This window comes from Cryptosporidium andersoni (assembly GCF_001865355.1).
Source record: "Cryptosporidium andersoni isolate 30847 chromosome Unknown contig_48, whole genome shotgun sequence".
NCBI lineage: Eukaryota > Apicomplexa > Conoidasida > Eucoccidiorida > Cryptosporidiidae > Cryptosporidium > Cryptosporidium andersoni.
This window is the reverse complement of record NW_027122838.1, coordinates 39,350-57,458: the sequence shown is the minus strand read 5'-3', so window position 1 is coordinate 57,458 and position 18,109 is coordinate 39,350. Positions and strand designations below refer to the sequence as shown.

General features: G+C 26.8%; 9 protein-coding genes across 9 annotated transcripts; 5 read left to right on the top strand and 4 right to left on the bottom strand.

Moving 5' to 3' along the window:
- Positions 1-620: 620 nt before the first annotated feature.
- On the bottom strand, positions 621-3,290 carry cand_027520 (uncharacterized protein; the record flags this gene model as incomplete). Its single annotated transcript, XM_067212980.1, has 1 exon — positions 621-3,290. One exon carries the CDS (start codon positions 3,288-3,290, stop codon positions 621-623), a length of 2,670 nt encoding a protein of 889 aa, XP_067068577.1.
- A 223-nt stretch (positions 3,291-3,513) lies between these two features.
- On the bottom strand, positions 3,514-3,810 carry cand_027510 (uncharacterized protein; the record flags this gene model as incomplete). Its single annotated transcript, XM_067212979.1, has 2 exons — positions 3,514-3,687; positions 3,754-3,810. The coding sequence occupies 2 exons, from the start codon at positions 3,808-3,810 to the stop codon at positions 3,514-3,516; spliced, it is 231 nt and encodes a 76-aa protein (XP_067068576.1).
- Positions 3,811-4,025: 215 nt separating this feature from the next.
- Positions 4,026-4,883, bottom strand: cand_027500 (uncharacterized protein; the record flags this gene model as incomplete). The annotated part of the gene is made up of 1 exon (XM_067212978.1): positions 4,026-4,883. One exon carries the CDS (start codon positions 4,881-4,883, stop codon positions 4,026-4,028), a length of 858 nt encoding a protein of 285 aa, XP_067068575.1.
- A 175-nt stretch (positions 4,884-5,058) lies between these two features.
- Positions 5,059-6,855, top strand: cand_027490 (uncharacterized protein; the record flags this gene model as incomplete). Its single annotated transcript, XM_067212977.1, has 1 exon — positions 5,059-6,855. The coding sequence occupies one exon, from the start codon at positions 5,059-5,061 to the stop codon at positions 6,853-6,855; it is 1,797 nt and encodes a 598-aa protein (XP_067068574.1).
- A 553-nt stretch (positions 6,856-7,408) lies between these two features.
- cand_027480 (NOL1 NOP2 SUN family protein) lies at positions 7,409-9,025 on the top strand (the record flags this gene model as incomplete). The annotated part of the gene is made up of 1 exon (XM_067212976.1): positions 7,409-9,025. One exon carries the CDS (start codon positions 7,409-7,411, stop codon positions 9,023-9,025), a length of 1,617 nt encoding a protein of 538 aa, XP_067068573.1.
- A 360-nt stretch (positions 9,026-9,385) lies between these two features.
- On the top strand, positions 9,386-9,997 carry cand_027470 (Ras small GTPase RIC1 YPT1 protein; the record flags this gene model as incomplete). The annotated part of the gene is made up of 1 exon (XM_067212975.1): positions 9,386-9,997. The coding sequence occupies one exon, from the start codon at positions 9,386-9,388 to the stop codon at positions 9,995-9,997; it is 612 nt and encodes a 203-aa protein (XP_067068572.1).
- A 700-nt stretch (positions 9,998-10,697) lies between these two features.
- Positions 10,698-11,981, bottom strand: cand_027460 (uncharacterized protein; the record flags this gene model as incomplete). The annotated part of the gene is made up of 1 exon (XM_067212974.1): positions 10,698-11,981. One exon carries the CDS (start codon positions 11,979-11,981, stop codon positions 10,698-10,700), a length of 1,284 nt encoding a protein of 427 aa, XP_067068571.1.
- A 1,210-nt stretch (positions 11,982-13,191) lies between these two features.
- Positions 13,192-14,688, top strand: cand_027450 (DEAD DEAH box helicase family protein; the record flags this gene model as incomplete). The annotated part of the gene is made up of 1 exon (XM_067212973.1): positions 13,192-14,688. The coding sequence occupies one exon, from the start codon at positions 13,192-13,194 to the stop codon at positions 14,686-14,688; it is 1,497 nt and encodes a 498-aa protein (XP_067068570.1).
- A 1,539-nt stretch (positions 14,689-16,227) lies between these two features.
- Positions 16,228-17,761, top strand: cand_027440 (uncharacterized protein; the record flags this gene model as incomplete). The annotated part of the gene is made up of 3 exons (XM_067212972.1): positions 16,228-16,356; positions 16,425-17,704; positions 17,740-17,761. The coding sequence occupies 3 exons, from the start codon at positions 16,228-16,230 to the stop codon at positions 17,759-17,761; spliced, it is 1,431 nt and encodes a 476-aa protein (XP_067068569.1).
- Between the last annotated feature and the right edge of the window lie 348 nt (positions 17,762-18,109).

Here is an 18,109-nt window from a genome sequence, read left to right as displayed (position 1 = left end):
TTTTTTTTAATTTAATCTTTTATTTTTTTATTTTCTTTTTAAAATATTAACATAGTATACAAGCTATATTTAAGTAATTTGAATATACATATTGAGATTTCTTGTATGAGAGATAGTAATTTAACACTTAATTTATGCTTCTATTATTATTTAAAACTATTTTTTATTTACAACTCAACTGTATCATATATAGGGTAACATTATTAACATATTGTTAATTAAAGAATTACAAAATTTTTAAATATCACAAATTCTACAATTTACTTCACTATTATACATCAATATAATTGGATTATAAATGTGAACTTTTATTATACCTACCATTTTAGTAGAATTGCATATTAAAAAGTAAATTTTAGCAATAATAATACAAGAAATGACTTAGTTAGAAGTATCTTTGGTTGAAAATTAATAATAATAATATATATCCTTCAATTATAAAAAAGAAGCTAAATAAAACAAAATTACTTAAAGTATTAGAATAAAGAATTTAATATACATTTAAATTAACTTATTTAGAAATACAAAAAAAAAAAAAGTATAGAGCTTTACTTTATATATATGTTTTATTTTTGATAATCCCATAACTAATGATTGGTATATCCCTATAGAATTTTGAATTATTTAACCCATGCTTTATGCTTTCTCTTTGATGTAGGTTTCAGTATAGTAAAATCTAAAATTACATCATATATCCATCTAGGAGTAACTTGCATAGCATGAGTCTCACCATGAGTATTTTGTACTATACTTGCTTTCTTTTTTGGAACAGTTCTTTTAATATTAATTGCATCTGGATGATTTTCATCACATATAACAATGTAATCTGCTAACTTTGGCTCACAAACAAATGAAGCTTTACCAATAGTAGCAAGACGCCTACAAAGAGCAAAATCTGGGTTATCTGGTGTTCCAGCTATATATAATTTTGTTTGACAAAATATTCCTTCATTTATATAGAGTCTGGATTCCATTGAAGGTATATTTGATGTATATTCATATTTAGTTTCAAATGAATTATCTAACCAATAACCTTTTTCTAATATATGGTCAATCATTGTTTCATATACAACCATTACATTACTAACTAAAGCTAACAAAAGCTTAGGGTGATAACGATTAATATTACAAGGTTTTGAAACTATTAAAAATGATATAGATTCCCAATCTTCCAGTTTACAAGGCCACATTATAAACTTCAAATTAGATATATTAAGAGGTAATGTTTGTATATTTTTAATCATTCGCTCAATTTTATTTCTGAGCCTTTCACTATCAACATCATCATTTCCTAAGCATGTTATTACCATACTATGGTATGGTTCATTTTGAGAATCATCACTATCGAGGTATTCAGATTGATCATCTCTCTTATCCAATATATCATTAACCTTATGTATAATCTCTTTGAACTTCTTTGGTTTTTTTTCGTTTATATCTAATAGTCTTCTTTGGGTAGTATCATTATTAATGATAGTTCTATTATTACTATAATGTTTTATTTTTGAATTTATTACTTTATAATAATTTGTATAATTTGATTTATCATTATCGGAGACAAAAATAAAATCTAGTGATGTTTGAAGAATATGAATTGTATCAGCTAACTTAAAAAGTGGGATACTCCACTTTTTTATGTTACCATCCCATTTTAAGGGAATTTTTGAGTTTCTCAATGTATTAAGTATGTTTTCATCTAATATAGTAAATGGAGATATTCTTATTTGTACTAAATTTGAGTGGGTAATGGAGATATCAGGACAATCAAAAATAATTATTTTTCTACTCCAAGCAAGTGAAGCTATATTTGGAAGATACTTTTTCCATTCATAATTATCTTTAAAGTGTAGATTATCAACTAATTTTGAATTTCCATCTGAAAAAGTATTTAGTAATAATAATAAAACTTGAGTTTCTATCTCTCCTCCCAAATAATCTACGAGCTTAACTGACTCAAAAATAGATTCCATAGGTAATAGCCAAATACGATTTTGTGAATCAAACTTCCTGCCAGGAATCAAAGCCTTTATATATGATACGATATCAGCATTATAGGCAATTTGAAGGCTAAGAAAATTGGGATCTGAGTTTAAGGTAAGACAACAAGATCCACTTTTTCCACTATATTTATTTGATAAATTCAAAGTATCTGAAATTGGGCATTTGGTTGAGTATTTTACTAAGGAAATAATGCAAGGTCCAAATGAATTATTTTTAGTATCTTGCTTTATTTCATTATTTATAGAGTTGGAAATACATTCAGCATTATAATTATCACCATTATCTATGTTGAGTTTATTATCTAGATATCTCTTATTATTTATATCATTAATAAAATCTGTGGAAAAGTTTGATTTGTCTTTACTAATATAATATTTATCAGTTTGTTTGTTTGTCAAGTGTTCAGTATTATTTTTGTTATTTTTATTAGATTGTTTTAAATCAGCTGATTTATAATCATTTATAGTTTCATTTTCTTTAAAGTTCCTAGATAAAATATTATTTTTTATTGAGATATTCCTCTCAAATCTTACCAGTAATCTTAAAGGTAAAATTGTGGTTTCATTACCTCCCAAAAATTCTGTAATAAAAGAATCATTTCTAGAATTTTCCAAAGAATTTTCAATATTAATATTAGAAAGTCTCTCTGTGAATGATAGAGGTGTTTGCCAAAATTGCACTACTACAAAAACTCTTGCAGCTCCCCAAGTACAAGATATAATGGATTCATATTCGAGTAATACCTTCAAATCTGGAGTAGTTGTCAAAATATATGATTTCCCCCTAATTCCTTCTTTATTACAACTCCATATTGGGGCTTGTTTTATTAACCAATTACACAAATTCAACTGATTTTCACTATTTTTAGAATTATATAGGGTGCAAACAGAGTATTTATCAGAATTATTAAAAATTTTCTTTAAATCTTCTAAATCATCCTGATCTTTTATACGAAGTTCTCTATATGTTGGAATACTTTTAGTCGCTAAAGCATTATCCAAGTCTAGAAATTTTTTATCAATATTATTTAATAATTTTCTTAGTTCCTTTGGTATTAAATCCGTCACTTTAATGCCTATTCCTGCAAATCCTAATGGACTTTCACAATTTCTAGGAGGTATTCCACAATTTATATTGGTCCCTGCAGATTCATTACATTGTTTATAGAAACACTTATTAAAATTGGAATCTAGAATTCCAGGAGATAGCTGTAAACATGACAATAGGAACTTCTGTGCTGCAATTAAATGTACACACAACTTTCTATCATTCTGGCTTGTATATAACATGGGAAATATGCTAAAGTGATACTAACCACTGATGCCCAAGTTTGTATATCCAACAAATATATTGTGCGCTATTCCCCTAGTTAATAGAATTTACATTACAAAAACAATTTACATCTCAAACAATCGAAATTACTATAATACATCTTTACTGTATATAATGGATAAGATGACAATCTTAATAATAAGAAATAATTAGACCTCAATTTTAGACTACTTGCCTATACTACTTTGATTTATCAGATTCTGAACGAATCCGCATATTTAAGAGTGGGTCTTTAGCAGTATTTGGTGCTGTAGATATCACAAAGTATAGAGAAGCTAATAAAGCTACAGTAATAGTTATAGTGATCCACAATGTAATCTGAATACTCATAGCATCTCTAGGGATACTTTGGGCCTGTAAGAAAAAAAGAGTTAAACATATATACATTTGATATTGGAATATTAAAGACAAAAACTTTACCTTTACAGGATAAAATCCAACAAATGTTAATAGTATTGAATATAAAAAGTAATCCATATTAAGTTATAATCACTTAATAAACAGAAAAAAGAAATTGATAAAATAGCGGGAAATATTGCGGTAAAAGTTATTATCCTGTATCACATCTTAAGTTCTAGAAGTTGAAATTAGCTAGAGATAGCTTTCAATAAATATAATTGAGATATATATTACTAAATAATATGAATCATATATTATATCGCTAATAATAATATCCTATAAATAAGGCCTTACTACGTTTCTTCTACTATATCTTTTATAAATTTTATAGTAATGTCAGTTAATATATCATCTAAGGATTCAACAACTCTTTCCAAACATTCTTGTAATATTTGATCAGATATAATTGACACATCTTTTGGAGACAAGAGTTCTGATCTTTTTTGTGTCTGTAAAGTATGAGGTTGCAATTTATGGAAAGGACTTGTTATCGGAGTAACTACTGGAGAAATCAAATTAGTAATAACTGAGGTACTTGTATATATAGGGTGAATATCTAATGGGTCCTCATCTATTTGTTTTCCAAGAGACTTATACTTAACAGAGTGCTTTTTTGATATATTTGATAAGGCTTCTTGTAGTACAGAAACAACTGCTGCTTCAGCATAATATTGCATAGAACCCTGAATGTGACTTTTAGGGCTATTCATACTAGATTTACTAGATTCTAATTTTTCAAAATCACCTATATATCTTTGAGATCTATTTGTTGTGCTTGACTTATGTTTAGATGATTTACCTTCATGTTTATATGGAACTGGAGTCGGTACTGTATAATATTCCTCCAGTTGGGCAGCATAACTTAAAAGTGTACTTATACGAGTTTCTAATTCTCTTAATTTCCTTTCAGATTCTTCATAGTTATCACAATATTTATTTACAGTTAAATTAGTTTCCCAATTATTTGGTTTATAGATTGTTCTTGGTGTATTGTCTTCTATATCACGTGATGCTTCATAATGATGCTTATGCTTATTATCCAGATTAACAGGTGAAATCCACCCTAATTTTTTAAGCCGTTCCTGATGCTTTTTAAGTGCTATCTCAGCAACTTTAACTACTTTCTGTATACCAAGTTCAGATGAGGACATTATATTACCAATAAATAAGAATTTGTTTAGTTTGTGTGTAATATAATACTTAAATTTTGGCGCTTAATGACCTATAAATACCAGTGATATCTTGCACAAGTTCAAGACCTGAAAAAAAAAAAAAGTTGAAGACTCTTCATGAAATTTCCGATAAGCCTAAACCAAGTATTAATATATGCCTTTAATATATGCTCATATTTGGTTTATTTATATTCTCTATTTGGAAAAGATTTATTGTAGTGAACAAATTACAGAGTCTTTGTTCATATATCCACTATCACAAGGTAAACGAGTACTTTTAAATTACGAAGTCTCATTTTTTATCAATAATGATACCAAATTTGAAGACCCAAAATTTTTCCCTAATGAGATAATTTCATTACTTAAAATTGGGAATATTGCAAGCATTATTGCTTCTACAACACAAGGTAAATGGAGAGATTATAGTTGGGGTACTCCTCCTATTCAAATATATCCTTCTGGATCATTAATAGATATATTGACATATAATAGACATCTCTTACCTGATAATGAATGGAATTTTTTAGTTAATTCTATTGGAGGAATATTGTGTAATTCCTTAGATAAAATGTCACTAGTTAAAGTACAGAACAATCGTTGTTTAAAAATAGAACCTACCATAGAATTAAATAATTTTAATAATGCACAAATACCTTTGTTTAGAACTTTATGTACATCTCCAGATGACTATACATGTTCAGAAAATTTACTTTGTTGGAAAAAGCTCCTTCCATGTGAACTAACAGATAGTTTAGGGTATTATATGAAGTTGGGAGAATTTTTATCATCTCCATATAAATCTATTGGAATCAATTTTTTTAGAGAATCAAAGAGATTTCGTCTTATTATATTTCTTCAGTTTGTTTTGAACTCAACTCTGAACTCAGAACAATGGCATGTTAAAGATATATGGACTCTTTTAAACATACAAAAACCAAATTTAAAAACTAAAATATGCCCCGTATATGAAAAATCATTATTCAGAATATATTTGGGTGACTATGTAACAAATTTTATTAACCAAATGAATATATCAAAAACTAAAACCCATATATTTTCAGAGAAATTACTTTGTAATATTATTAATAAAAGACAAAATTATTTCTTAGATATTGAACTAAATAATCAAAATATACGAAATGGATCAATAACATTGAATTTAACATTTTTAAAGGAAAGATGTAGTCTTTATTTCTTAACAAATATCCAAGATCTAATATTGGGTAAAACTCCTAATCAAGTTCAAATTAGTCGACATTTTACAGATATATATAGTAAAATAAAGGTTGAATCTAGAAGAGAATCTGGAAAAATATTATTATCTTTTATAAATAACTATGATCGGGATATTGAGATCTGCCATTGGGATAAATTCCCCAGATACTTAAGACCTTGGTTTGAAACAATTAATGTTGAAATAATCTCAAATATTTTATATAATTCTTTTGAAATACCAGTAAATAAACATATTATAAGGTCATATAGTGGATCACAAGCTATTTTAGAAATGAATTTATCATTTGGACTATCTAAAGATGGTACAACATATTTCCATTTTTGTTACAATATTGGCTATAATACAACTTTAATAGCAAAAATAGAATATAGGAAATTACACATAACTCTTGATGAAATAGGTAGTTCACCTGAAAGAGGATTTCATATATCCCCTTCAATTACAAAGTGGAGATTTATTTATAGCAATATAGAATTTCAAATTGGTACTGACTATGATAATGATATAAATTATATTGATGAATCATATAAAGATGCTTCAGATGAATCAAATTTTTTCATAGTTTATCATGATTCTCCTCTTATCTTACTTCCATTAGTAGATTCAAGTATGACTTTTAACATCGTAGCCCTCACCTCATCTATATTAGCATTAGCTTTAGTTATAACCTCAAGATTAGCACTTTCAAATGAGAAACAGGAAAAAATAGAATAATTAAGATAGATGAATAATGGATTCATCTATAAGAGATCTAATAACAATAAATTATTATCGAGATCTTAAAATGTAATTACTTATAAATTAAGTATTATATAAAAAAGATTACAAACATTTCATAGGGTTCTCCTCTATATGTTAGTATAATGAAATTACTTAAAATTTTGAATTTTCGTTATTTAAAGTTAAAATAGTAAAGTATTAATATATAGAAATATGTGATGGGTCATATATAAAAGTAGTATCAACTATTATCTGTTAAATTCTGATAGGCGCCTAAATATATTTAGCGCCAAATTGTTTTTCCTTTTGGTTAGTCTTAGAGGGTACTGTAAGGACCCTATAGCCATTAAAGTATAATATCGTGACATTTTAAACTATAAAGGGACAAGCTAGGGATATTTGTATTTAATAAAATATCTTGATAATTTTTGATATATAAGGGCTATATAAATATATATTCTAGTGATAAAGTTATTTATTGGAAGGAATCTTTCAATTTTATACTACTTTTCTATATAATCTCTATTTAACAACCCTAAAATTGAGGATGAGTAACGAAGAAAAGGATATATTAGGATCTGATGTAGATTCTAATGAGATACAAGATGGATTTTCAGATATAGACTCTGATGAGTATGATAGTGAAAATATTAACTATAAAGTACCTGATAATGATACATTTAATGATGTAGATATTAATGTCAAACAAGATGAGGATAATATATCTAGTCCATATGGACTTCGAATAACAGGCGAAGATCTAGAAACTATAAAAACTAGAATTAAAACTACAGTAAATTTTTTGGAATCAAGGCTAAATGACAATACTTCAAATAGCAATTTAAAGTATGCAGAATTATCAAGAAGTGAAATATTGAGTAAATTAGCAGATGATGTTTCACTTCTCTATGGTTATAATGTAGAGCTAGCAGAATATCTATTAAATCTGTTTTCTCCAAAGGAAGCTATCGAATTTTTTGATGCTAATGAAAACCAACGACCTTTAACTATAAGAACAAATATGCTTAAAACTCGTAGAAGAGATTTAGCCCATAAGTTAATATCACGTGGTGCAAATGTAGATCCAGTAGGGGAATGGACAAAAGTTGGCTTAATAGTTTATTCAAGTAGTGTACCTATTGGTGCTACACCAGAATATTTATCAGGACACTACATAATACAAAGTGCATCTAGTTTGATACCTGTAATGGCATTAGCACCACAACCAGGGGAGAAGATATTAGATATGGCAGCTGCACCAGGTGGAAAGACAACATACATTGGACAATTAATGAAAAATTCAGGTATATTATATGCAAATGATTTAAGAAGAGATCGTTGTACAGCTCTAATAGCTAACCTACATCGTATGGGAATTTGTAATAGTGTTGTGATTAATATGGATGGTAAAGAATTAGGAAAATATTTGCCAAAATTAGATAGAATATTATTAGATGCCCCTTGCACAGGTTTGGGTATTATTTCCAGAGATCCTTCTGTTAAAGTTAAGAGAACAATTAAAGAGCTTAATGAACACTCTTTACTACAAAAAGAGTTACTAAAATCTGCTATAGATATGATTGATGCCAACAGTAAAACTGGAGGTTTTGTGGTTTATTCTACTTGTTCCATTTCATTTGAAGAAAATGAGGCTGTTGTTGACTATATATTAAAAGTTAGAAATGTTAAGTTGGTTCCACTAGGAATTGAAATAGGCTCACCTGGTTTGTCAAAATTTAGAGAAAATAGACTAAATCCAACAATTTCCAAATATTCTAGAAGAATATATCCTCATAAAAATAATATGGATGGCTTTTTTGTTGCTAAATTCAAGAAAATATCAAATGACATTCCTAAGAATATAAAGAGAGATAGAAACAAGACAAATAAACATGTAAAGACATGGGGAAAAGAAAGATGGACTGAACGGATGCTATCACAAATTAGTTTGGATATAGATGAAAATAAAAAGAACAATATTCACGTGACATTAGATAATAAAAGTAGGAAAATAGGACAAATTCACGGTACTTCACAGTGTTCTAAAGTATCTACAAAAAGGTCCAGAAATAAACCCGGTAAAAGAGATAGAATGACACTATTTTCAAATAAAACTAAAGAAGATATAAATAGCCCCAAGAAACAGAAGATTGTCAAAGTATAGAGAAAGCTTTAAGACAGTGATGTGACATTAGTATATTGATTGTTATATATACAATGTGAACCACTTAATGTATGAGTTCATGACCGCCTTTTCTTTTTCTTTTTTCTTCTTTTTATAGAAGGGCGCTGATGAGTTTTGCGCCTAAAGGCATTACTTGTAATTTGAGTACTAAAAAGATATAATGAGAATATTTGGCTAACCGCCAACCCTCTTAATATAATTTGTAAATTGTTCTACGCATCTCGGCTTACTTTTTTTCCTTTTAAAGAAAAAAAAATATATATTTAGCAGTTGTTGACATTTTTGCAGCTGATTAATTTTTTAATTACATTTGGGGTTGTCTACTAACTTTATATCCTAATGAATCCCGAGTACGACTATTTATTTAAATTACTTTTAATAGGGGATAGTGGAGTAGGTAAATCATGTTTGTTACTACGCTTTGCTGATGACACATATACTGACAGCTATATATCTACCATTGGTGTCGATTTTAAGATTAGGACAATTACTTTGGAAAATAAGACTGTAAAACTTCAAATATGGGATACAGCTGGCCAAGAAAGATTTCGTACAATCACATCTAGTTATTACCGTGGAGCACATGGTATAATTATTGTATATGATGTTACAGATCGAGATTCATTTGATAATGTTAAACAGTGGATCCAGGAAATTGATAGATATGCAATGGAAAATGTGAATAAGCTCTTAGTAGGTAATAAATGTGATCTTGTTAGTAAGAGAGTTGTTACCTCAGATGAAGGAAAGGAGCTTGCTGATTCGTATGGTATTAAGTTCATAGAAACATCTGCTAAAAATGCTTATAATGTTGAACAAGCTTTCCACACAATGGCTGGTGAGATTAAGAAGAGGGTACAATTGAATAGCCAGAATACAAAAGGAGTTACGCAACAAGGTCCTAAACTAGCTGGCGCCCAACCAATTAGACAAGGAGGCTGCTGTGCATGATATGATACCTTTTTTTTTTCTAAGAAAACGGAAGGTACCGGATTGTATATACACATTTTCAAATATTAATTTATTGTGTATGATAAGTCATTTAGACTATAGAGCAGAACTTCAGAAGTCTTTTCATATTATGTCTCAAAATTACTACAGTAAATTAGTGTGAAATAAGTGGTAATATTGACATAGTAGGATGTGGACATGTTCACAAATAATGGAAAGTATTAAATTCATTTACATTAGTTAGATAATCTTTAGTATTCACTTATTTTTTTCTTTCTCTCTCCCCCTCTTCTTCTATTTTACAATATTTTGTCTATTTCCAAGGTTGACAAGAACTTATTTCTTATTATAGAATAATATCTGTCTAATTTACAAGTTTGTGTATATTTTAATTTAAAAAGATACTAAGAAAAAAAGAAAAAAAGAAAAAAAGAAAAAAAGAAAAAAAGAAAAAAAGAAAAAAAGAAAAAAAGAAAAAAAGAAAAAGAGAAAAAAAAAAGATCTTTAGATACATTGGACACTTGTCCTAGTAAAACTAATGTAACAAGAAGTGCCACTTGAAAATAAAAGATAATCAAGATAATTTAATACATATGTAAAGTATCATGCATCCATAGAGTTTAGAATGCCTCCATAATAAAGAGAAATATTAATAGTAACTTCTCCAGAGATATTAATATCAAAATTTACATTGCAATCTTTATTCTTCCAAAGGTTGGTCCTCAACTGCAAATATTTGATTATTTAAAGCTATAGGATAATTTTGAGAATTGACCAAAGTACAAGGTATAACTTGGTATGTAGGATTTTGTATGAGTATTGGTTGAGATATTAAATGTCCATAAGGTACAATGGCACAAGAACCAGAATTAGGTGCTACATTAAAAGGAATAAAAGGTGTAATTCCTGTCATATCTTGGATATTCTGATAATATTGTATTGGGAAATAGGGTAGTAAATAATTAAAGACGTGCATTGGAGGTAATAATACATATAGTGGATGTGGAAGTTCATTAACTAAGTGCTGTGGTAATGGTTTATTGCGATGTACAATGTTTAAGCAATCATCATCTAAGTAATTGCTAGCTTCAATAGATGCAGGTTCAAGTTGTACACAAACATCTCCCCCAGTAACTACAGCACATACATATCCTTTAGAACAATCAATAATATTAGCCATTCGTTCAAAACTAAGTGTAGTTTGTACAACCTTAGGTTTTTTAAATGAACAATTTGTATATGTATTATTCAAATCTACCATTTGAAAAAAAGCTGTATACCTATTTAAATTTACTACCATAGTTACTTCCATCCCAACTTTTAAAGGTAAAAGTGATGTTGTATCTACCTTTACAACATTCTCAGCTTCTCTATAACAAACTTGGCCAATTCTATTAACAAAAATAGACCAAATATGTTGTACATTTTTGGAGTATGGAAGTTTATCTGCAAATACAAATCCAATACCATCTGCAGCTGTAATTGTACCCTCCAATATTTTGTACTTGTATCCATGAATACCTCTATCTCTAAGAACTCGTTCATATACTAAAGAAATAGCTCCACCTTTACGTTGTTTATGAAAAATCTTACCTTTCTTAGATAAAAATCCAACCTTATCACTATCTCTATGCCATAAAGGGATACATTGTTTCTTGTGTGTCCACCAAGTTGGCCACTGAGGTTGTGGATTGTACAGACTAGTACCTAGGCAAGTTTCACAATATTCTATATTACATGTACAGTAACATTCATCACTTGAATATGGTTGTATATAATGTTGGACAGCTGTCTCTTCTGAATCAAAGATTTCTTCAGTATCTAGTCCTGTTTCCTCTTTAGGATCACTCTTTAAATCATATATTAGTTTAACCCCTTGTTCTGAAGCTGATTTCAATGTCTCTACAGATAAATTCTTCACTCCATTTAATGTAGATTGTTTTATTGCTACTGTTTCAGGGCGATGACCTAATGCTGCTTGCATACTAAATCAAACTTTTCCTCAATCCGAATTCCCCTTTATTTATTAAGTCCTGTAATATTGTAACTTTGTTAATCCTTTTTATACTACTAAAACGTTACTTTATATATTATTATAGGAAATTTCACCCTAGCTCTTCCTATTTCGTTATACTGTCGTATTTTATTAGGGAACTTATCACACGGGCAGGACGTGTCTGCGCTTACTAGTTTAGTACTATATACCTCTATTATCAAACTAATAGTAAATATTAAAGGATTAATAACGCTTTTACCGCAATGTCTAAGTAAATCTAATTAGATTTAATTTATAAGTAATTTTTCCTAAATTCTATAATAATTATTACAAATATGGAATAGTAATATAATCTATTTGGATATTATTGATATTGGTATTATTTCCTTTTTATTGGGGAATATACTTACAATGATATATAATATAGTTTCTATAATTTAAATAATTTTATACCTAATATTTTATTATTATATATCTGACAAATCTATGAGTATGAGTATTACTTTATAATATTATTTTATATTATTATATTTGTTTTATAATATTGTGGTATCCTTATCCACTTATATTACTAATAGTATCATTGTTAATTATTATGATATCTCATTATAGTAAGTTTTAGGGAAATATACTACAAATAAAGTATTTCAAATGTGATGACTTAATAATTATGTACACATGTTAGAATTTGAGACAACTTTAAAGTTGTTTATGCCGTTAATAAATCTATTAATCTGATTTGAATACTTTACATCTATATTATTATTAACTTTGAGTTATTTAATTCCCTACTATCTTAGTTCTAATAATGTGAATAGACTATTTATATAAATCTACTTTTATTCTATAAATTTCTCTATTTAAATATATATTTGGATTTTATTGTAGTTTAGAAATAGTACTATATATTAAATCTTTGATATTTCATTACTCTTTACTACATATTGGAGCTAAATAAATGTTTATATATATTCTAATAGATATACTTAATATTTCCTAGGAACATCTTCTTTAGTTACATAATCTAAAGATTTTATTTAATAATAGTAGCAAATCTAGAAAGTCCCGATACTCCTAAGATGTTTGGCGCTTTTTTGTGGTAGCTTTTTAAAAGGCTAAATAGGTCTCTTAAATACTATTACAAAGGAGTACTGTAATAAAAATTGGGGATATTAATATTTTCCTTTAATATTAAGAAATGACATTAATACATAAAAATTCATTTTCTATTATTGCAAATGGGACATCTTTTTCAAAAGGTAGAAGATCTAGAGAACTTTGGAATAGAATAGAAGAAGAGAAACAAAAAATTAATGAGGACTTTTGGGAATTGTCATCAAATACTAATAAGTTAGTATTTAATGATAACAACAATAAATGTGAATCTATAGAATCTTATAAGTCAACTAAAATTAAAGACTTAGATCAGACTTTAGCAGTTGAGAATAGTAGAAATTCTTTAGGAATTGTTGTAGTAGGTGACAAATTTACAAACCCATGTAAATCATTTGAAGATATTATGAAATATGGAGTACCAAGTTGGATTATTGATAATATTAGGGATATATTAAAATATAAGAAACCTACCCCAATACAAGCTCAAGTTATACCCTTAATACTTTCTGGTAGCGATATATTAGCACAATCTCCAACAGGATCTGGTAAAACTCTGTCCTACTTATTACCTATTTTAGGTAAATTAACAAATGAGAGTACATATTGTAAATCACTTATTTTAAGCCCAACAAGAGAATTAGCTCAACAAATTGTCAGAGAAGTTAAAGTATTATTAAATACACGGGCAAAGAAGTATCGTTGTCGTTACATATGTGGTAAAGTTAAAAAAGAACAAGAGAGTAGGACGAAAAGATTAGATATAGCAGTTTCTACTCCATTTAGATTTGCAGAAATTTGTAAAAGTGGAATAATGAATTTGAAGGAGTGTTCCTTTATAGTTTTAGATGAAGTTGATAAACTTCTCGATATGGGATTTTCACCTCAAATTGATGAAATTATAGCACATTCCAATGTAACTTCAGGTGGTAAAGTTCAAATTGTAGCATTTTCAGCAACATTACCAAATAATGTAAAGGAATTAGCAGAATCAATAATGAAATATCCTATAGAGGTTACTGTTGGTCACAGATTAGCTGCATCTAAGACAATTAAACAAGAACTAATTTGTGTTACAAAGGAATCAGGAAAATTAGAATCATTTCGACAGCTCATTAAGCAGGGTAGAATTAACTTACCAGTCTTGTTATTTACTAATAGTAAAGAAAATGCTCAAAAGTTATTTTCCAAAATAGTATTTGATAATTTATTAGTTGATATGATCCATTCAGATATGGCTAAAATTAAAAGAGATAATATAGTTAAGAAATTTCGCACAGGACAAATTTGGGTCTTAATATGCACTGATTTGATTGCGAGAGGTGTTGATTTTAAAAATGTTGCTACAGTTATTAATTATGATTTTCCACAAACATCTGCAATATATATACATAGGATTGGACGTAGTGGTCGTGCTGGGAGATTTGGACATGCCTTAACTTTTTTTACATTAAATGATCTTCCAAAACTTAAATATATAGCTAAAGTAATGAAATCATCAGGAATTGATGTACCAAATTGGATTTTAAAGAATAAAATTAAGAATACTAAAAAAGGTAATATTAAAAAAAAAAAAGACTAATCTTAAGTAATTTATGAAATGAAATTAACACTAATTATATTTCTATTAATCAGGATTTCTAGAGATTTGATTTATTATAAACACCATTATTCTATAATATATTTGAGAATTTTTGTTCTTTTATTCAGGAAATATGTATCTTTACTTAGAGTTAACAAAATTAGAGACTTGTTAAAAGCAGTAATATTTAATAATAAACTTTTATACTTAGTAACAGAAAGTCTGATCTTTTTAGTATTGTACAATTAATTAATTTCAAATATTTTACTAGCATAAATCATTCTACTTTATACTTTATTTTTTAAATTAAAAAAAAAAAATCTAACTAGTTTGTCTGAAATATTATATTTAAATTTATACTGTTTTAATCCATACTTTGTGAATCTAGATTATTTTAATAAAATATACTGCATAATTATTTATATATTTATTTTGAATAAAAATAATAAAATCTACCTAAAAATTACTCAAAAATTATTTTGATATTACTAAATAAAAATATTACTAATAATTAATTTTTTTTACAATAGTAATATCTTACTTATTACTTAAGTATATAGGCTACCCTTATTCTTATAAATAATCGAACTAACCCGATTTTAAAATATTGCTAAATAAGAAATAATGAGATACTTATACATATAAATTACAAATAATATACATAATCCTTTTTTTCTATTACTTTATAAGAGTTAAATAAAGTTAGTAGGAATATTTATACATTATCATTCAATATTGATATAATACTTCTCTATAAAACTTTAATATTGACAATATATTACTAAACTCTTTAATTTAACTTTGCTTATACTTTTAAGTATGAATACTAACAAATTTAATTATAAATTATTAAATATTTTAACTTGATACCGGCTAATATTTTAAAATCCTGCTCTATATTCTACATATGTATTGTTTTCTACTTAAATTTAATCATATTTAACTTCTTAATTGAACTTTTATTATACTAAATTAACTCATTTATAAATGGTTTAAGTGTTAAAGGATTCTTCTTATTTAGTTTATTAGCTTTAAAAAAAAATCCCAAACATAATTAATTTTGTAATAATATTGAGAAGATATTTATTTAGATAATATAAAATCCAATATTAGTAAAATAAAAAGAAAATTCTTTATATTTCACTAGATTATAATATATAACATTATAAACTTCCTTGTTAAAATTTTTAATAATAATGTCAGAATATTATTTAATAGTAATATATATAGCTATAATATTAACTTCTATAGAAAATGTTTAAAAAATATTTTTAGTAATTACTGATCCTATAATAATACAATCATTCAATTCATCAACAATCATCAATTTTTGATTATTAATCAACTTAAATTTTTAAAAATGGGAAAAAACAAATTTTTAATTAAATAGCCTAATGTACTATTCTTAATACCGGTATTTACATGTAAATACATGCAGTTAGCTGATTCTTTTTTTGATTTCTTGCATAAAACGTTTGATATCTAATATTTGATATTATATACTTATTTTTATAAATTTAGGACTAATTCACAGTGAAAATGTTGAATACTAAAATATCTAAATACTTCCAAGATTATGTAAATAGCAGATCATTAACTTCAACTGAAACTAAAGAAATATTTCTTAAGGTTGAATATATAATGAGATGTAATGAAAAAGTTAAGAAGGTATGTCTTTAATGTATTAAGTATAAACAATTCCTTGTATCTATTAATCTTCTTTTTTATTTACTAAGCTATTGGATTGTTCCAGGGAAATGAAAAATAACTATTTGGAATATGATATTAAGAGATGGGATATTATAAAGGAAGAATATAAAAAGTACAGAGAAAATATACTAAGCAATACTAAAAAAAAATACTTAGAGTTTGAATTGTCTGTACCTCAATATGCTGAAAATGTGCGGAAAATTAGTGAAAAGATAGAGAATCATAAGAAAATGTTAAGGAATGAGGATACAAATTTACAAAATCTAACTATGGAGGAAACATTTAAAAAAGAGGAGTATGATCGGATGGAAATACTTAATAATGAAGAAGAGAAGTTAATTGAAGAGTTAACAGAAAAGTACGAACAATTAGAAAATGAAATAAATATTATTAAATTATCAACAGTTGCATATGAATCAAGCTGTAGGGTACATGAGAAGATGCTACATGAAAAGGAGGTAAGCTTAAAGGAGTTAGAAGATAGCATAAAGTGTATTGTTGATTTAGTTTCAGAGGAAGGTTCAGCAATTCTACTTTTAACATCTAATTGTACCAGACTAGAAGAGCTAAGGCAGTCAATGATTAGGGATTTTGGTGTAGAAGAGAAGAAATTAATTAAAAAACAGAAACAAAAGATGAACCAATTAGAAAAGTGTAATATTAGAATAGAGAATAACATTAAAAAGATGAGTAAATTAAAAATCCAAAAAGAAAAGTATGAAACAAGAAGGAAGCAATTAAATTCAATAGTTAGTGAAATAAGTGAGAATATTGAAAAAGAAAGTAAAAGATTAAAAGAGATTTGCAATTCAATAGATTTGGTAAATTTAAATATAAACAGTGAGAATGGGAATATCAAAGAATTAACGAAATGTTTAGAAATTGAAGATCAAAGTAATAGTAGATTGTTATTTACTAGCCAAAATATTGGAGTAATAATTGACAACTATTCTAATAGAAATGATAACTTAAATAAAAATGGTAATTTTAATAGTTTGGAAAATTTAATTGAAGCAATATCAGCCAGGAGAATGCAACTTGATTTTAGGAAGAGGGGGCTGTCTGAAGAATATGAAAATATAATATTGAAGATTAATAAAATTACTGAAGATGAAAAAAATAAATTGGATGAAAAACATAGAGTTTATGAGAAAATTGCAAATGCTAAGCAAATCAATTATAATTTACTAGAGAAACAGAGAAGTCTAAGCAACTTAGAAGAGAAATTACAGCAGCAAAAGAATGTAATGGACAACCTAAAAGTCAAATATGATATGATTTTAAGTAAAGAAGGAAGCTACAGAAGGTAAGTTTCATTATAGTGTATGGAATTATTTATAGAGAGTTGACTGAACTAAACTGAGTAATAAGAAATTTTGTTAATATTTGGAATTTAGAGATGCTACATAACAATGTAATCAGGATCAAGATGTTAAATATTGCAATATTGCTAGTAATATAAAGTGCAACTACTAAATAAAAATATAAAAACTTTATTTTAAGTTGAATTTTTAGTAAATTACAAATTCAAATTTATAATACAAAACATCTTATTATCTTTGATTACACTTCATGTAAATACTAAGTTAAGATACAGATACTCCCGATAGCTCAGTACAAAACTTAAGTTTAATTCCAATAAATTACGAGAAATCCTCTCAATATCTAATTGACTTCTATTTTATTACTTCAGACAATTATTAGTTGAGGA